A 17,476-nucleotide genomic window follows, 5' to 3' on the forward strand; every position below is an offset into this window, starting at 1 on the left:
GAAGGATGGAGAGCCCCGTGACATGCAGCACGACATATGAAATTGGCCCCTCCCTGTGCCCCCCACTAACTCCTCATGCGTGCGACAGTATTCAAATCAGCTGCATAATTATTCGACAGACTTCCTCTCTCTCCCTGTTCTTACACCGAACTGACTGGTTGCCACACAATAAGGTCTGTTGTTTCTCAAACCTTTTTTCCAAGTTAGGATTGGAATTTGTTTTAGGCATTACATCGTTATCCTTGCAACGATCTCAAAGAGACGGCTTGTGTACCGGTCTAAATATAGGACACAGAGCAACGCGACTTTCTGTGTGTTTCTATGAGGGAGGCTGTAGGTAATTTGACATTTTTGTGAGAACATGTGACACGTATGATAAATACGTCTGAGCTGTCTACAACACAACAACAACAACACACTTTCACTGACCCTTGCGCTCGCCTAATTCGCTTTCCCTTTCCTCCCCTCTTCCACTTTAACCAGAGCTTGCATGCTAACCCGAATTCAGGACGCCCCGCCCCCCTCCCCAACAGAATAAAGAGTGTTAGAAATATGAAGCATGTGATGGGCAAAGACTGGAGCGCTGTCACACCCCCCCCAACCCTCGGGTGTGGACCTGGGTCACATTTGTGGACCTCCATAACTGGAATAGACTAGATAGATGGTGAATTAGTGTGTAGGAAAATGAAAAACAACAATGATTGAACCCTTAAGCGACCATCTGAAATCTTGCTACATCTAGCTAGGAGCGTTGGTGTTTGTACCGCAGTCCAGTCATCATTCCAGCATGGTTAGCTGATGCTATGCGAATAAAACCCTTTATATTCAGTATTTCGCCTGGCTTCCTCAGGTGATGCTTTGCTGGTTTTTCTACATCAACGAAAAAAACCAATGTCGCTCATGCATCCGAGTTGATCCTCCCATCATGCATCTTCATCATCTTCGCTTTAATCATAGGTCGAAGATAAATCATCTTTATCACACGCTACATAATTCCAGCCCTATGAGCCGGACTGCTTTTGGGAGTCCTCCAGTTGCCACGTGTACTCCTCCAGGCCGATATTAGTTAGGCGGCTATTCCACCAGTATAAGTATGACAAATGACAAATAACAGGGCTTCATCAAATGGGGAATTTGGGGGTTTGTCAGTGCCATCACTTGTGTGGCCATCAACGAACCTCGGTCCCAGACCACCGCTCTCAATCTCCCATCGAACCACGCAACTGAGATGATCCCCCAAACTCTTCTGAATCCAGATGTTATGTTCCCCCTTGAAGAAGATTGAGAGTTGGACATGAGTTACGCTGCACAAGATCCCGTTCAATAATGGTCGTTTTCGTACATGAAGTCTCAAATTATGGTTTTCTTTCCACCTCAAAGGCTTGTTTGTTTGTTGGTTGATTGGGATAGATAGTCGGCAGTTTAAACTGGTATTATGGTCAAACGAGTGGCAATTATTATTTATTTAACGGAGTTTTGTTGTTGATATTGTATCATTAACTTTAATTCTGCCCGTTCATACCAGGAAAACACAAGTAGAAGCTCCAGTCAGAATGATATGATTCTAGAAAATCTATTTTCATGTCAGCATGAAATAATAATGAATGAAATAACCAATCTCCATATTTGAGTAATGACACCTTTTCCCCTTTCTTTTATAGATATCATTGACAAGAGCGAATTGAAGGCGTTCTTTGAAAGCAACTGTTCTCAGATTTATTTTATCTTCTACGAAAATTTCATCACCCTGGAAAGCAACTTAAAACTAAAAGGTGAGTTCTAAGGTCGTTTTCTTTTTTTTTTTTTCTTTTTTTTTTACTGCACACTCACTAGCTGCCCACCACCTTCAAAGTTGGTTCAATAATTAACCCTCTCCCTGCACGCTACAGTACAAAGACAATTTATTTCTTACTGCTACATTTACTGCACAACGTGCACATAGATGTGCAGAGTAACTCTAAATGTTATTGTTGCATTATTCATGAGACTAATGTGGTCTACCTTTTTAGGTGTGTGTTAAAAAAAAAAATCTGTGTTTCAGGGAACAAATCTCAAAGGGAGGAGCTGGACTCTATCCTCTTTATTTTTGAAGTAAGTCGACCTTTCTTCTTCTCTGCTACTGTGATTTAACACTGATAGCCTCCACCTGTCGACTGCTGATCTCTGGGGCGGAGCCTCCGTTTCCATGTTGCCGTACTGCACGTAACTCCGGCTACTCGGGGGAAATTGCCTCAAATAGCCTGGAAATCATTCGGAGATTGTGCAAATGACAGAAAGGGAGGGGGGGGGGGGGAAGCTGGGCTCAATCATTTTCCTTTGACGCTGTCTGCCTGTTCTGTGTCTCTAACAGCCAGGTGTGCATGCAAATCAGAGGAGGTATGTCATGGGTCTCTTGGTTGGGCCCCTCCCCCTGTTATTCTCACGCGCACCCACCTCGTTTTCCCACCTGACTCCAACGGCAGCTCCAGTTTCCAACACAAGCCGCCTGCTCTCCAGTTACATTTGCTCAGGGCAGGGCTGTGAGGATGGCCGCAGATCAACAGAATAACAATGGGCCCCGTCTTTGTACAGTATGCCTCGTCTTTCTCATCATCCGGGCGGACTGAAGCACAGAAAGGGACGATATTGAAGAAGCATCAGCCAGACACTGTTGTTATCTTTCTAGGCTTTTATCTTGTTTGGTTCTTCCGCCTGGGCGCGTTGTGGTACTTTTGTGGTTTTTTTTGTGCGTCTGCTGATGCTACACTCAATCGTTCAGGTCTGGAAATCACAGTGTTTTTATTATTTCATTTATATTTTTATGATAGATTAAGATGAAAATCCACCCCCCCCAAAATATAATGAACAACAAACTCAGCTGATGTCCCTGCAGTTTTCCCCGTGCTCACCTATTCTTTCTTTACCGCACACATCCAGTCATCTAGCCGGTAAACAAAGCCTGGATTCATCCCGCTTACATATTTATGGAGTCATCTTTCAGAAATGAATAAATATTGAAAGCAGCTTGACCCTCATTTTCCCAATTTAGCCCCCGTCGGTGCCAACGTGTGCGTTTACCCATGAGCTGAGAAGATAAGCTTGCTCAAAGTGCCGTGTACAGGACAGACACACAGTTGCTTTGATCCGGAGCTCTGCTGCACTGTGCAGAGTCTCTCCGTACGCCGCGTTACGTTGGCCATGTCGGGTCACTTGTGGTCGTGAAAATGATATCAGAGGACACGTTTGTGCACTGCTAATGTGTATCCTGTACTCTCAGAGCTGAGCGTAGTACAGGGACATGACAAAGGCAGTGAAAGATGAACCAATGTTGTATCTTCAGCCGGGTGCAATGCGCATTCTGATGTATTCTCGCAATCGTTTTCAAGTGTGTTCTTTATTGTAAATGTATATCAGGGGTTTTAGTCCCAGAGGTTAACCAACCAAAACGTAAACCCCCAGCAGCCTTTGTCCGGAAAGCCTCAAAGCGGCGGCTATGAATGGACACCGGCTGAGACAAAGGGCGTTCCGCGACTCCGTGACACCCTCCAGCGCCGTGTGACAGGTCCATGGGAACAACGCGGCTCACACATCCCCGTCCCTCTTGGATCTGTGTGAGAATGTCTCTGTAGAGCCACAGTTGTGGTCTCCATGCACATGGGAATCAATGGTCCCTCTGCCCTCTCCATCAGCAGAGAGCCCCCGATGCGTGTCTTGTTTTTTTGGCTCAAGGGAGGCTGGTTTGTTTACCCCCCTGTAGACGACCTCTCGCTGTCTGAGGGCAGCTCGGTGCTGTTGCCACTGAGGTTGTGGGACAGGTTAAGGGACAGCCGTGGGACCAGAACGACTCGGAGGGAAGTCGTGTCCTCTCTCTCTCTCTCTCAAGGATATGACCTCAGCGTGACCCTTTGTCCGTCAGCCGGACCTGAGTCAGCCTTTTGAATTCCACTCGTGATGCTCCGTAAAAGCCCCTCATCCAGACTTGAGACTTGACTTACTGTGTTGCCCTATGCGGAAAGACCTGATTATTATACCTAGTTAACCCGTTTGGATAGATAAATCAATCAAGCTAATTTAATTTTATTCGATTTCCTCTTCAGATTGGTATCTAATGGGCAAAATAATTACACAACATTCTTCAGGAAACTACCAGAAAGCAAAAAACATAACCGGCATAAACTGTATAAAGAGGGAGAAAAGACTTTCTAAAATCATAATATTGCTATTTCCAAACAATACTCTCCAGTTGAGAACCACTGAGCATTCACACATGAAGCCCAATTAAGGAGGAATGAGCCGTATTGCTGTCCACCTGCCGTAGCTCTGGGCAGACAGACGCTTCATTATGACTTGCGTTGATTTATATTCCACGCTGAAATGCTCCCTTTGAGCTCTGTGACTGTAAACGTTTAGCAATTAGTGAGCTGGTAATTAAAAACACGCCATGAACGCCCGTCCCGTTTCGGCCCCGTGTGATGGCGTCACGTTCCTCTCGAGGCGCAGAGACTCTCCTCCACATGTCGACTCCCATGTTGCAGAGGGCCCAACCCGGGGCCATTTAGCTAAGTGATTTATTCTCCCTTCTTTACGCAGTCCTCGTTATGACTGACATTTCACCAGCAGGGGGTTAGTGGTTAATGCATGAATGCAAATTCACTAAGTGTGGCTCGGGTGTGCACTGGGAGCCGGCTGAGTAAATGAATCTTAATGAGGAGATGCTTTAACCTGTGCCCGCGTTTACCCTTCAAACCGGAGCAGATTTAAAGTTCCGCCGCCTGTGTAGACGAAAGTAGACGACCGCGTGTGTGCGTCACAGGCAGCAGCGCAAGTCAAGTCCCTTTATCTTTATAAAGCACATTTAACGATTATAAAAGGGCAACAAATTATGAGTAATGCAATACAATAATAAATGAAAGGAAGTAACTAGAATATTGCCGATTGGTTTAAACCATGTAAGACGACAATATAATGATTTAACTTTAGCTTCTTATTTGTAATAAAATATTATGAATCTATCAATGTCCTTTTCTGTTGTCCAGCACTGTTGTAAGCATAATCGTATTAAAAACCATTTCAAAATGGTCTTGGAGGAGGCCTGCTGCAGCGAGGCTTTCGCTCTCAGCAAAGATGGAAGCTCGATTGTTGGTGGTGGTGTAGGGGGGGGGGGGGGGGTTGTTTTGCTCTCCGCTGCTGCCCCCAACTGGCTGCAGAGGAGACCTCGATGCCCTTTGGTAAGGTTCTCAAGCAAAACTCAAAAAGGTGAAAGTCCTAACTACTTATATTTTGGGGACATATGTGCTATGCCCTGTCTACAGAAATAGACTTACAAAACAAATAATGAAAATAATGGCGAGCTCAGGGGTCTGGTTACCATGTAAATAAGCAGTCTGGTTTGGTAAAGCACTTTAAACAGAACACATGTGTATCTGACGCCTTTGGTGATTTTAGTTCCACGGTCGGATGACGTCTTTGTTTTATACCGAAGACATTCATGCCATATGCAATCGACTACATCCCCCCCCCCCCCCCCTGGAAGTGTATTCCGTGTCATGTTCAGGCCCCGCGACTGGAAACCTAAGTGCGGATCATGTTAATGCGTCCGAGCTGTCGTTGCAGCGCAGTAATGCTCCGATCGTTATGCCGGAGTACGGCTGCAGATTAAAGTAACTCTGCCAACCTTCACTTCGGCAGACTCTCCGTCCGCCCGGTATCAGCAAGCAAATTCCTCATTGTTGCCGCCACCATTCCGGCTCTGCAGGGAGTCTTTCTGAGCCAGCTTCTACATCTCATTCCCACTCTCGCGTCCTGGTACTCTTTGAGGAGAGAGAGTGTTATTGTGTCTGCTTGCACACACACACACATACACACACAGGGAAAGGCTTAAGCAGGCTACCCTGCTGTGTTGCCGCCCAGCATAATGTGTCTGCTGCCCCAAGGAGACGGAGTGAAGGAGGCCAGTTCGAAGCCTCCACGGAGACGTACTAATCCCTCGCCGGATCAATAGCGAGGTGCAGCCTGTACACGCATACCATCACGCTTGTGGATCAGAGAAACAGAACGGTGCAGATAGCCATCCGTAGCCCCTTTTAAAGCCCTGTGTGTGTGTGTGTGTGTGTGTGTGTGTGTGTGTGTGTCTTTCACCATCTCCGCAGTCTCTGTTAATGACGGGGATTTAGTCCCAGAGGACAAGAAGGGGAAAGTTAAACATGGAGGATGACGAGGGGAACGAAGGACGTTGTTGACGAGCTGAGACTTTTGGAAGAACACGGCTCCTCTCAGCATAGCTACGTGGCAAAAACAACTCAAATCCGAGTGCAACAGTTTTTAAAAGCAATTCTACGGTGGTAATATTGCGATTGAACTACAAAACAAATAAACTGAATAAACCATAGAAACAAGCAAGTCATTTTTAAACGACCGTTTCCTTGATGAAATGCTGCAGTGGCTTCGTCTTTGCAGCTCTATTTTCATGCCGCTCGTTCATCTCTCTCCGGCCCCTCTCTCTCGCTCTCTCTCGGGCGCGTATGAGTCTTTTATTACGCCGGCCCGAGTCGGTGGTGTGGTTGAGTGGGTCAGCACCGCACAGCCTGGAGCCGTAAAGGACAGGCTTGACCTCTCCATTGCAGTCACAAAGCCTTATTGGGTCAGTGATTAGTGTTTGATAAGAAGTGTTCCATTGGGGGTCGGGAGGGGAGGGGGGGCTACAGTTGCTCCCAGTGCATCGACCATTAACCTGCCTTTTATCCCCCCCCCCCACCGCCCCCTCCTCCCTCCAGAGGGACCCAGTTAACCTGTCGCTCCATTCAAGAATAATGATCGGCCGCTGAAAGGTTAGGGCGCTCTAATTGAGTTGTAAAGCGGTTCTTGGCGAGGTGATGACATTTCTCAGGGCCATCCTGTGTCGCAGGGGGGGGGGGGGGGGGACACTGTGTTCCTGAAGAGCGCGCTTCTCTGGCAGAGCGCCGCCGCTTAGCAGAACTAAGTCGCTTGTTGTTTCCCCTCCCTTCTTTAAGATCAAATGAGGAAACTACGGCTGCAAACAAGGCAATGAAATGACAGCAATGTTGTCACACAAGAGACCCAGGTGGAGCAGGTTAATGTTTCAAAGAAAATGTATTCCACGTAATAAAGCCCATCGCCTGTCGGTCAGTAATTGAGGAAAAGGCCGCCCACTGAAGCCTAATGGAGACGTTATGTTAGCATTACTGCTGGCACGCGCCAATCTTTAACCATAACTTTTTCTACTGTTTCATCAGAAAATTCTTCAACATCTACCTGAAAAAATCTACAACCGATGGCAGTTTCACAGTATAGGTACGTATTTACTTTTACCAAAATAAATTCTTTGAATGTTAAGCTTTTACACTTGACAGGTAGTTTATACACTTTGTATTCTGCATATTTCTGCTTATGCCTCTGCAACCTCTGAGATACACTTCATGAAGAGAAAGAAGGTTAGCCATGCCTAAGCCTTTCGTAATGAAGAGAAAATAATTAGTCTTAGAAGGGGATGTAAATGGAAATGCAAATGAGCCCTTAATTTGAAATGCAAATAAGTGATTGAATTATGCTGCCATGATTTCAGTCCCACACAAACACACACACACACACACACACACAAAACGGAACAACCGCTCGCAAGAAGCAATAACCCCAATTATAGCTGTTGTGAGTTAACAGTCCAGGTCCAGATTATGGTTGGAGATTGGCCTTCCTCTCTGGCTTTGCAATTGCAAATATCAAGGCTCATCTGGGGTCGGATGCTGCAGACCAATCCACCACTTTGTTGATGCCTCTTGGCTGTTTCCTGAACTCTCATAGAATGGTCTTCGGCGCTCCCGGGTTCACCGGTCAACACGCGCCGCTTTCACGGTGCACTTCTGTTTTGAAGGCCGTGCGGTGGGGGCTGGGTAGCTTCTTGCCATACCTGACTTTTAATTAAATAGAACCATTTATTTCTTTTCTTTTTTTGAAGCATTCTACAGGCCTGTTGCCCCTGCTGAAAGCATTTTAGTGCCCCGGGATGAATTCCTTTTGGTGGGTCACGAAGCTGAGGAATGACATTAATGACTTGTCGTGTTTTTGTCCTTTTTTAGCTGAGGATCGCAAGGTCACAGGTATTTGATTGACATACCATTAGACGCTGAGGAAAATAATCACACCTTTCATCGTCCTTTTGTTGGCTAACTTCTAATTCCTACTCTCCTGAGCCCCGGAGCTTTTGAACGGCTCTCTTTATGTGTCCAATGTCGAAACGGTATTGATTGAACCTGATGAGAGGGTAACAATGAAAGCACCAGACAAGCCTGCTCGTAAACTCACTCTCGCACCTAATTGTGTCTGGGTCAAATCACTCAGTTGAGGGAGACTTCCCCCCCCGCCCGCCCCTGCTCCCACACACATTTTGCCCTAACATATGAGTTTTATCCACAATCTTACAGATAAAATCCCACTATATTAACTGCACACAAGTTCTACACAGCCTGCGGGGACCTCATATGGACAGGTGCTGTCTGCAGGCTGTCAAGGGTGTGTCATGACTCGTGCACACTCACACACAAACACACGGACATCTTCCACTCAACGTATTTAGCAATCAGCAATGTCTCATTTGATTACAGTGGAACCAGATTGCCTCCATGAATCCATGTCACTGCCAACTGATGTTAATTTCCATCAGGATAAAAGTGATGCCTTGCCGCTCTCCCTGCTTGTTTGTGAGAACCAGCCATTAAAGTCAATTTGCCTCAGTGGAGATGACACGCGGCCTACTCCTGCTTGTCGTGCAGCAGACCAGTTGAATAATTTGATTTTTCCATCCTCCCAGGTTCCATATTGAAAAAACTTTTGCACACTGGAAATTCATTCAAGGTAAGTGTTTTTGTTTTTTGTTTTTAATTGTGATTGTTGCCACAAATTACTATCTCACAGCCTGCTGGCAGATTGCAACAAATCTCTCTTGTGCATCCCCCTCCTGTCCAGATCCGATGTGAAGGCATCCGTCTCTTCCTGCTGTGGCTGCAGGCCCTGAGGGAGAACTGTGCCGAGGAGCAGTTCCTTATCTTTGCCTGTCTGGTGCCAGGATTCCCTGCTGTGCCCTCCTCCAGAGGGCCCTGCACCCTCGACACCATCATTTACAACCCCTTCTCCAACCCCGCAGATGGTGAGTGTGAATGTTTCTATGTGTGTGGTCAATGCATTACGACATTAAACTGATGCTGAATTCTTTAAGTTCCTTGATTGGTTTTCCTGGCTCCTTCTTCTGTCGGTCTAAGCAGCCAAGGTGGTGCCTGAGGAGATTACCCCGCTGGTTTCAGCAGTAGTCGGAGAAAAGATTACAGATGATCCGACCTGTTACATCCTCGAAACACTGCTCAAGTACATGGTCATCCAGGTAATAACTGATTATGCTGCAACCTTTTTCCCAGATTATCGGCTTCCGTGTGGTGTAGATTTTGATCTAAATCCCTTGTTAGTATAGGGTGACATGCAGCGGCACAGGGGGTGTTTGCAGGTAAGATGCTTCTTGGCCGTGATTAGAAACTGGAACTCACGGAGAGAAATCATCCCCTGGCCATAATGAATATTCCATAAGTGAGGGCTTGTGTAGATAGTTATCCCCGTTGTACCACAGTGAGAGGAAAAAAACAAAATACAATATCCGTAGGGAAGCGAGTTAACTTGCGAGTTGCGCTCTTTTTATGCGAACCTCACCTGAAGCGTTGTTCCTCTTGTGTGTACCCTTAAGAGATGGACTAGTGTATTGTTTGTTAGAGGAACCTTCAAAGTATTGTGTTGCAGACAACATACTGTCGCTTTCAAGCGATGATGAAGCCTGACCTTGTTTGCCTTTGTTCTCTCTCCGCCAGGCATCCAGTTTAGAATGGCGCAACAAAGAGAACCAGGACACAGGCTTTAGGTTTCTCTTCAGCCTGTTCAAGAAGTACTACCTTCCACACCTCTTCCCCTCCTTCACCAAGCTTACAAATCTCTACAAGCCCTTATTAGGTAAGCTGACATACAGTGGTCATGGCAGAAATACAAAGAGTGGCCTGTTGCTAAACATTTCATTCGTTACAATCTGACTCCAAAACGTGATTCTAAAACTGAGAAACGGAAGGTTATAACAAATAAGCAGTATAGATAGCATACCGCTTGTTCATTTGCAGGGGTGTATCAACGTTATAATATTAATATAATGCTATTTTGTTTGTGTTTTGCCGGAGACTTAATGGTTGATTGTAAAATGTGTAATTCAGCTGGAGACTGGAAGAAACCGGACGTCTGGGTTTAACTATATTATTAATATTTAAACCCTCCCTCTCTGACCATCGTCCCTTTTTCGTCCCCACCATATTAGACCTCCCCCACCACAGACCAAAACCCTTGTATGTGGCAGTAACGCGAAACAATGAGAGCACCTTCTGCACCAGGGACCAGTACCTGGCGCCCCGTGTGGCCTTCATCACCTGGCTGGTCACCTTCTTCCTGGAGAAGAAGTATGTCAGCAGCGCTGCTTCGGCGCAGGGCGCCAAGAACGGCACAGAGGTCATTCCCAAACTCATCCAGGTGAGAGGGAGAGTACCATTCCCTTGATTTCTCATGCTGTCACTGTTATGTTATGGTTGCAGCAAAATTTGAGCTGCATCTGTTTGAAAATTCCCTAAAGTCACCTTAATCACAAGGTGACACAGAGGGGAATTAAATGCACAATCAACATGATTGTGATTGCATGGAGGTGAGAATCACTTAATATTAATGACCATTACAGTGGTTCATTCCCCACATAACTGACCATGAATCACAATCTAGGAATTTCTAGTCAATGAGGCTCCAGGGCCCAATTATTTAACTGTGGAGAGGCAGCCCTGCAGCATATTTTACTGTGTCTCCGTGGTGCCCAGACTGTCACTGCAGGCAGTAGCAGCCAGGAGAAGGATAAGACATCAGATGGGGATACGACCGGGCCAGCGGGGGAGCCGGAGAAGAGCCACTCCAACAGCAGCACGCTGTCAGACCGACGGCACAGCGATTCCAGTTTGTGTAGCATTGAGGAGGAGCACCGCTACGTCTATGACATGGTGCAAGCCATCCTGCTGTCCACCAGAGACAATGTGAATTTTGTCAACGAGGTCTTCCACCAGGTACAGTGGGGTGCCAAGCAGGAGGTCTTTGTTTGGTGCCATAACAACCAATTCCATTGCAGATGTTGTCTAGTTTTCATCTGGGGGTCATGATTCTCTTGCGATATCGTGTGCTGTGTCGCCCTCTTCTGGCCGTTTGTTAACATGACCTAAAGGTGCCTCTTATGACCGGGCTGCCGTTTTCAAACCATTCACACACCATGTCCTCCCTCCTTAGGCCTTCCTGCTGCCGTCTTGCGAGGCATCAGCCACCAGGAAGGTGATCCAAGTGTACAGGAAGTGGATCCTGTTGGAGAAGCCCGGCTTCATGACGGAGCCTGAAAAATCCACCCAGGAAGATGATGTTGACCGCGCAGAACCGACACTCAGCACAGAGGTCAACACCATGCAGGTACAGGTTAAACAGCCAATTCAAATACATTTTAGTAAAGCGCATACATAGATGCAACTTTTGGAATTGGTTATTGGATAGTAAAAGGGTAACATTTTGTTTGTCAAACAAAGCTAAATGAAAAGTTGTTGTGGCAAAATTTGAATCAATGATTTACAAACAGGCGTTACTATAAAACAAATATCAACCGGTGCAAATGGGATGAAAGAGGCTCATTTCCATCCAGAGAAAAGCCGAGAAGAGGATTCTGTCAAGACAGCTAATTGGCCACCTGGGGCAGAGTGTGTAGTAACATCAGTTACCCAACCAAACTTTAAATTGAATAGGTATTTGCCTTGAGTTTTTGGAACAAGCAGATGTGTCTTTTTGCTGCATGGAAGACCAGTTAAAGCTCTCCTGTGGACAGCTGTGACATATACATATATATCCTATATCATTTAACAGTTAACAGACTACCAGTAACGTAAATGTAGCACAGAGAACTGGTAAAAAGAAAAAGTAAAGCCTCAAGGATTAAGAAAAAAGTTACCGCTCCTACAAAAAAAACCTGCTGCATCAGCCTTTCTAAAGAGCACTCAAATGATCAGAGATGAACACGTTACGACCATAGGATGTTTCACCAGAAAAGATCAGAACTCATATCATAGCTTCTATCTGCCAACCAATCAACTGGCCGCCTTTTCTTTCTTCCAGATGGCGGAAACTCCCGGCCACAAGCGTTCGTCCAGCTGGGGGAGGACTTACTCCTTCAGCAGCGCCATCAGTCGGGGGTTTCTCACCGAGGGGCAGAACAGGGATGTCAAGGCTGGTATCCAGCCCACACTACAGGTGTGTCTTCATAGGCTCTCCATTTATTTATTTATTTTTTAATATCCTGAGGTCACAGCAGTTCACGGTTCAGCCACTTCGTCCCTGTGTCTCGCCCTCTGCTCGACCTCGCTGTGTCTTCCCCCGCTGTAGGTGTTCCTGACCAACTCGTCCAACGTATTCCTGCTGGAGCCCTGCCAAGATGTAGCTAAACTCCTAGATAACCAGGTGGAGGTGTGCAAGGGCGTTCTCAGCATCTACAGGCACATGATCATGGAGCACACCATGAACACACAGACCTGGTCAGTGACACATTCACATCCACCTTTTTAACAGTTCTTAACCATCATTCCTATCTGGCCTCGACACCGTTCAGATGGACTTTTCTGTGCTTTGCAGGGAGCAGATGCTTCAGGTGCTGCTGAGGATCACGGAGGCTGTGATGAAGAGACCACAGGAAAACCAAAGAAAAGACAGCTTCGCTGAAAGCTTAGCGGCTATACTTTTTAGGGTATGTCTACTTTTGCTTCTGCAGACTGTCTGTCACGCAGTCTGTCACTGTAGTAAACAGGAATTACAGAACGTTCAATTCTGTGCATTTATCTTCATGAGCAGCCACCATGCTTTGTTGCTGGCCAACTTTCTGTGTGTGTATGTGTGTCTTGAATGGATTGGTTGTTGACAAAAAGCCAAAGAGACACTGTACCTAATGAGATGTATCGGTACGAGAGTTCTGCTGTCACATCACATCGGATACCTGGAAAGCCGAGCTGCAACCCTGTCTGTCGACGCTAATTCATCTTCCCTCGCCTCGTCTCCCATTCAGACCATCATCGTGGCGTGGGTGCGAGCCAACCTGTGCGTGTTTATCTCCCGGGAGTTATGGGACGAGCTGCTGGCAGTGCTGTCCTCTCTTACCTGCTGGGAGGAGCTGGTGACAGAGTGGGCCAGCATCATGGACTCGCTGACGGCTGTGCTGGCACGCTCCGTTTACGGCCTGGACATGGCCAACCTGCCTCTGGACAAACTCAGCGAACAGAAGGAGAAGAAGCAGAGAGGACGTGGTGAGGGGTGGGGGGGATGGGGGCCGTGAGGGCTAGAATTCGTGTGACTTTTGGAAAAATAAGTCTGTTTACTTTAGTTTAGTTGAATTTTTTTTTTTTTTGTGAATGAAAAACATAAAAAATGAAATTCTGTTGATTTGATTGTTAACTGTTTCTTAATTGATATTCAACTAATAATTCGGAAATCATCTTTTGCTAACAATTTTGACTGATGAATCAATTCCATCCAGCGTGAAAGAAGACATTCTCTGTCCTGTATCTTTGGTCATTTTTACAGTGAATACCTTTTAATGTAAAACAGCCGCTTATCACCATGCAAAAGTGTCTTTTCAAAAACAACATCCTGTGGTTACCAAATCAATATGGGCTCAATTGCTTCATGTTAGAGCTTCAAGTGTGTACTTGAACATGAGCTCATTCTAGTTCAGATTATACCCACGCTGCATGCAGCAAATGGGCAAATCGACATATAGCATGGTTGGGCTTTTGGTCTAATTAACCATCACCACAATTGTCCTTGTTGAGACAATCTGTAGGGCTGTAAGCAACGGGTAATTGTCTTGCCAGCCGGTAAAGGGATGGTGGTTCTAAGTCCCATTGTGAACTTATTAGTTTAAAAAAAATCTTGTATCTTTTTTAAATGTAAAAGTCAGTACTAGAACTAATGAGCACTGTCGTTGTCTGCATGCAGGTGTGATGCAGGACTCTCAGAAGGCAGCGGCGGTGGCGCGTTCCTTCTCACTAAGTTGGAGGAACCAAGGGGAGACGGGCGGGCAAGGAGCTCAGGAGCCCATGAGGATTCGCTCCGCCACTACGTCAGGAGCTCCTGGTGTAGAGAAAGCCCGTAACAACGTCCGCCAGAAGGCCTCCGGTAAGCGCTTCAGATGTTAGTCTCAGCACTGGGGTTGTTTTTACATGCACACTACTACGCTATCGAAGCCATGACCGTGTGCATGTGCCGTTCTATGGTTTGGCTTCATGTGGGCCATTGGCACGGTGCTGATAACGCCCCCTCTCCTCCCCCCCACCCGGACGGGCTTCACCAGACGTGTTGACTGTGTGTGAAAGCCCCTCCGACAGGTCCGTTTGTACGCGAGCCCAGGTGTCGCTGAAAGACCCAACACCTGAGACAAAGAGGCCAGCAGGTGGCTCCCATTGTTACCCCACAAGCGCCCCCCCCTCCCCCCCGCCACATGTCACTGGCCAATGTCAACATGTTTCCATGTCAGCTCGATTGTCGGCATACAGCACTATCTCCAACCCCCGCCCTCCCCCCCTCATCCCCAGCCCCGACAGCATGTCAAAGGCCAGCTTTGGACACTCGTTGTCATTACCTCATTTCAGACCCCAGCAGCAGCCCTTATCAGATGGGAATGTGGCAGGCTAATTAGAAGTGGAGCTGGAAGGCGGTAGAACAGTAAACTCGCCCAGGCGCCTGTCTCGCTCGTCTTCATTTTGTCTCGACAGAATCTTAATGCGGAGGATAAAAGACGAGAGACGACGCCTTTTTACTTCTCGTGGCCTTCTGCCGCCCCAATTACAGGCGTCCTAAAGCGACGGGCGGATGTATTTGTGCCTGAAAGTGGTCTCAGGATGTGTGTGCGTGTACGTGTTTGTTTGTTTGTGTGTACCGGGTGCATTTATTATGCGTCTCATGTGCAGGTTTATGCCCCTATTTAGCCAGCCTGTTTATTCCTATCTACGTGCAGGCAGAGACGAACATTAAACGCTACTGCTTCAAATTCCCTTCCCTTTCTTTGGCCTAATTGGATTTCTCCCACATTGATCTTCAAAGGCCCGACAGCCCTCCTCCCCACTCCTCAAGAGAGGGCCCACGCATCGATTGCACAGCAGTTTGTGATAGTTTCATTAAGAGTGTAATTAATGCTCATTAATATGCATAAATGGGAAGCAGTGGCGGGCTGCAGCAGAGACGATGTCTCACTCCTACTGAAAGGCATAATTAAAGTGCGCTGAAAGGAGAATAGAACCGTCCTCTTCCGTTGCTCTCTTTTAGATTAGACCTGAAGTGCTATCCAGACACTTTCAATGCCTTGCCATTGAAAACTGTCACAACTTGACTGTACTTCTCCATGCAAATACAAACTAATGTTGTTCAAAGTTTTGGTTTCCATAATAGAGAAGAGGGCTGGATATTTTATCAAACACCAGGAAATCCATTATTTATTCCTCCCCTTCCTCCCCTTACCCCTTGTGCTTTTTATTCATCTAGATTGGCTGCGAGTCGCAGAAAGTGCTCAAAGTCTCTGCGGTAGAGAGGTCTGGCTTCCCTCCAGAACTAGAGGGCACTTGCCTCGTGGTGCTCAAAGCGCTCACAAGGTTTTTCAAAAGTCATTCCCGAGGAGAAATCATAGCACAATCGCTCAAGATAATTCAGCGACTTCATGTCAGACTTTGCTCCATGTCATGAAGTGCATTGAAACATAATCATGAAGTATTAAAGCTAAGTCTGGAAGTCTTGAGGATCCCAGCACACTGCCAGGATGTGAGGTTTTTTTAAAATAAAAAAACAGGTTTTACAGGTTTGATTCTATTTTCGGGTACATTAGAAAAAATCCTATTGCCTCTTTATTACAGAGCAACGGTGTTATTCTTTTCTTTTCCAATTCTATTTCAACAAAATCCTTAACTGACCAAACATCGGTTCTGCTGTTCTATTTACTCTGCTTTCCTGCTCAGGGATGTTTGTATTAATACTACTTGATTTGCTGTAATTGAATTCTGTCCTTTTCCCTTTACCCGTTTCCACTGTCTTTCTTCTTCTCCTTCCTCCCTCTTCTTTTGTCCCTGATGAAAGCAAAGCGAAGCCAGTCCATCAGCAACTGTGTTCATCTGTACGAGGCTTTGCCCAACGCTAAAAGCGTCCCTATGCTGCTCCACACTGTGAGCTCTTTCTTGCCTGGTATCTCTTCTGGTAACTCTGCTTGCTCTCACAGACTCTCAGGTAAAGTGTGTTCTGGGACCTGCGTGTGTGTGTGTGTGTGTGTGTGTGTGTGTGTGTGTGTGTGTGTGTGTGTGTGTGTGTGTGTTTGTGTCTTCTGTACGTCAGTCATTATCCATCATTGCTGTCAGTGCCCCGAGAGGTTTGTGTCTTTACAGGATCTCAAGGCCGCCTTGTGCTTACTTATCGGAATATCAAAGTGTACCTCTGCCTCATCTCTGCATGTGTGCATGTCCCCACGCCGCTCTCCGATGTTCTGGTGACTGTGTCAACTCGAGAGAGAGAGAGAGAACCGATGAGACCTCTCTGCGTGTTAACATTTGAAGATTTGTGCTGTTGTTGCTGTCTGCTTCCGGTTGTCTCAGGCTAATCTCTTTTTTTTTTTGGCGTCTTCTTCTGTCCTGCCGGCTCAGATGTGGAGGAGTGTCAGCTGTCAGAATGTGGGGTAGAGGAGGAGCTGGGAGGCGGGGATAGCCCCCTGCCACGTAGCAGCAGCACCTCCGACATCACCCAACAGCTGTCGGACACTTTACCGGGTACAAGACACTGATCCCTGTCATGATTCACCTCTTATCTTGACCGGAGTCACACCCACTGCCTTATATTAATAAAGTAATATTTAGCCATTGGTTAGCTCTATGAGGGGAAAGTGATCTTTTAGTTGTTGCAATTGTATTCATTTTACAGGATGAGTAAAATGGTATCTTACATAAATAGATACTTATTAAGCATTTTGGTCAGATATCAGGGACATGTAGGCCATATTTAGTGGTGATTAGTTTAAAATCCTTTAAACTAAAACATTATACGTATTTTTTAATAATCTGTGATATGAGCTTTTTTTTTTACAAAATTAGACTTGTCATTTGAAGTCTGGATTTTATGGGGAGTAATGATATCTTTACCAACAATAAAAAATAGAATACTTTTTTTTTTTTTTATCCTTATGTTATCACAAGACAACTTGGCTGTTTTTGAATAATTTCATAGTTGTATGTTGCTGTTTCATGTGTAGTATATGAATTCAAAATTCCATACCTTACCTGAGAAATCTTCTCCATACCACATATGGACAATAGAGTAGCAGTAAAGCAATGAAACCTTTTTTTTTAATCCACCTAATTTTCTGCTC

The 17,476-nt window shown here is 46.1% G+C and overlaps 1 protein-coding gene across 4 annotated transcripts in view; it reads left to right on the plus strand.

The window, feature by feature from the left end:
* Positions 1-17,476, plus strand: part of ralgapa2 (Ral GTPase activating protein catalytic subunit alpha 2) — a 72,773-nt gene that overhangs the window by 8,909 nt on the left and 46,388 nt on the right. Inside the window, exons 2-18 of one of the 4 annotated variants that reach the window (XM_037486090.2) lie at positions 1,662-1,772; positions 2,042-2,091; positions 7,233-7,290; positions 8,804-8,847; positions 8,959-9,139; positions 9,252-9,370; positions 9,846-9,984; positions 10,337-10,545; positions 10,881-11,120; positions 11,338-11,511; positions 12,205-12,339; positions 12,472-12,620; positions 12,718-12,829; positions 13,145-13,382; positions 14,074-14,253; positions 16,201-16,347; positions 16,758-16,880. In XM_037486090.2, the coding sequence (XP_037341987.2) occupies positions 1,662-1,772; positions 2,042-2,091; positions 7,233-7,290; positions 8,804-8,847; positions 8,959-9,139; positions 9,252-9,370; positions 9,846-9,984; positions 10,337-10,545; positions 10,881-11,120; positions 11,338-11,511; positions 12,205-12,339; positions 12,472-12,620; positions 12,718-12,829; positions 13,145-13,382; positions 14,074-14,253; positions 16,201-16,347; positions 16,758-16,880 (2,409 nt within the window). The remainder of the gene's footprint in view (positions 1-1,661; positions 1,773-2,041; positions 2,092-7,232; positions 7,291-8,803; positions 8,848-8,958; positions 9,140-9,251; positions 9,371-9,845; positions 9,985-10,336; positions 10,546-10,880; positions 11,121-11,337; positions 11,512-12,204; positions 12,340-12,471; positions 12,621-12,717; positions 12,830-13,144; positions 13,383-14,073; positions 14,254-16,200; positions 16,348-16,757; positions 16,881-17,476) is intronic. The other 3 variants (XM_037486092.2, XM_037486091.2, XM_037486094.2) reach the window with 3 other exon arrangements.

Source organism: Pungitius pungitius, chromosome 14, assembly GCF_949316345.1.
Source record: "Pungitius pungitius chromosome 14, fPunPun2.1, whole genome shotgun sequence".
In the NCBI taxonomy this organism is placed as follows: Eukaryota; Metazoa; Chordata; class Actinopteri; order Perciformes; family Gasterosteidae; genus Pungitius; species Pungitius pungitius.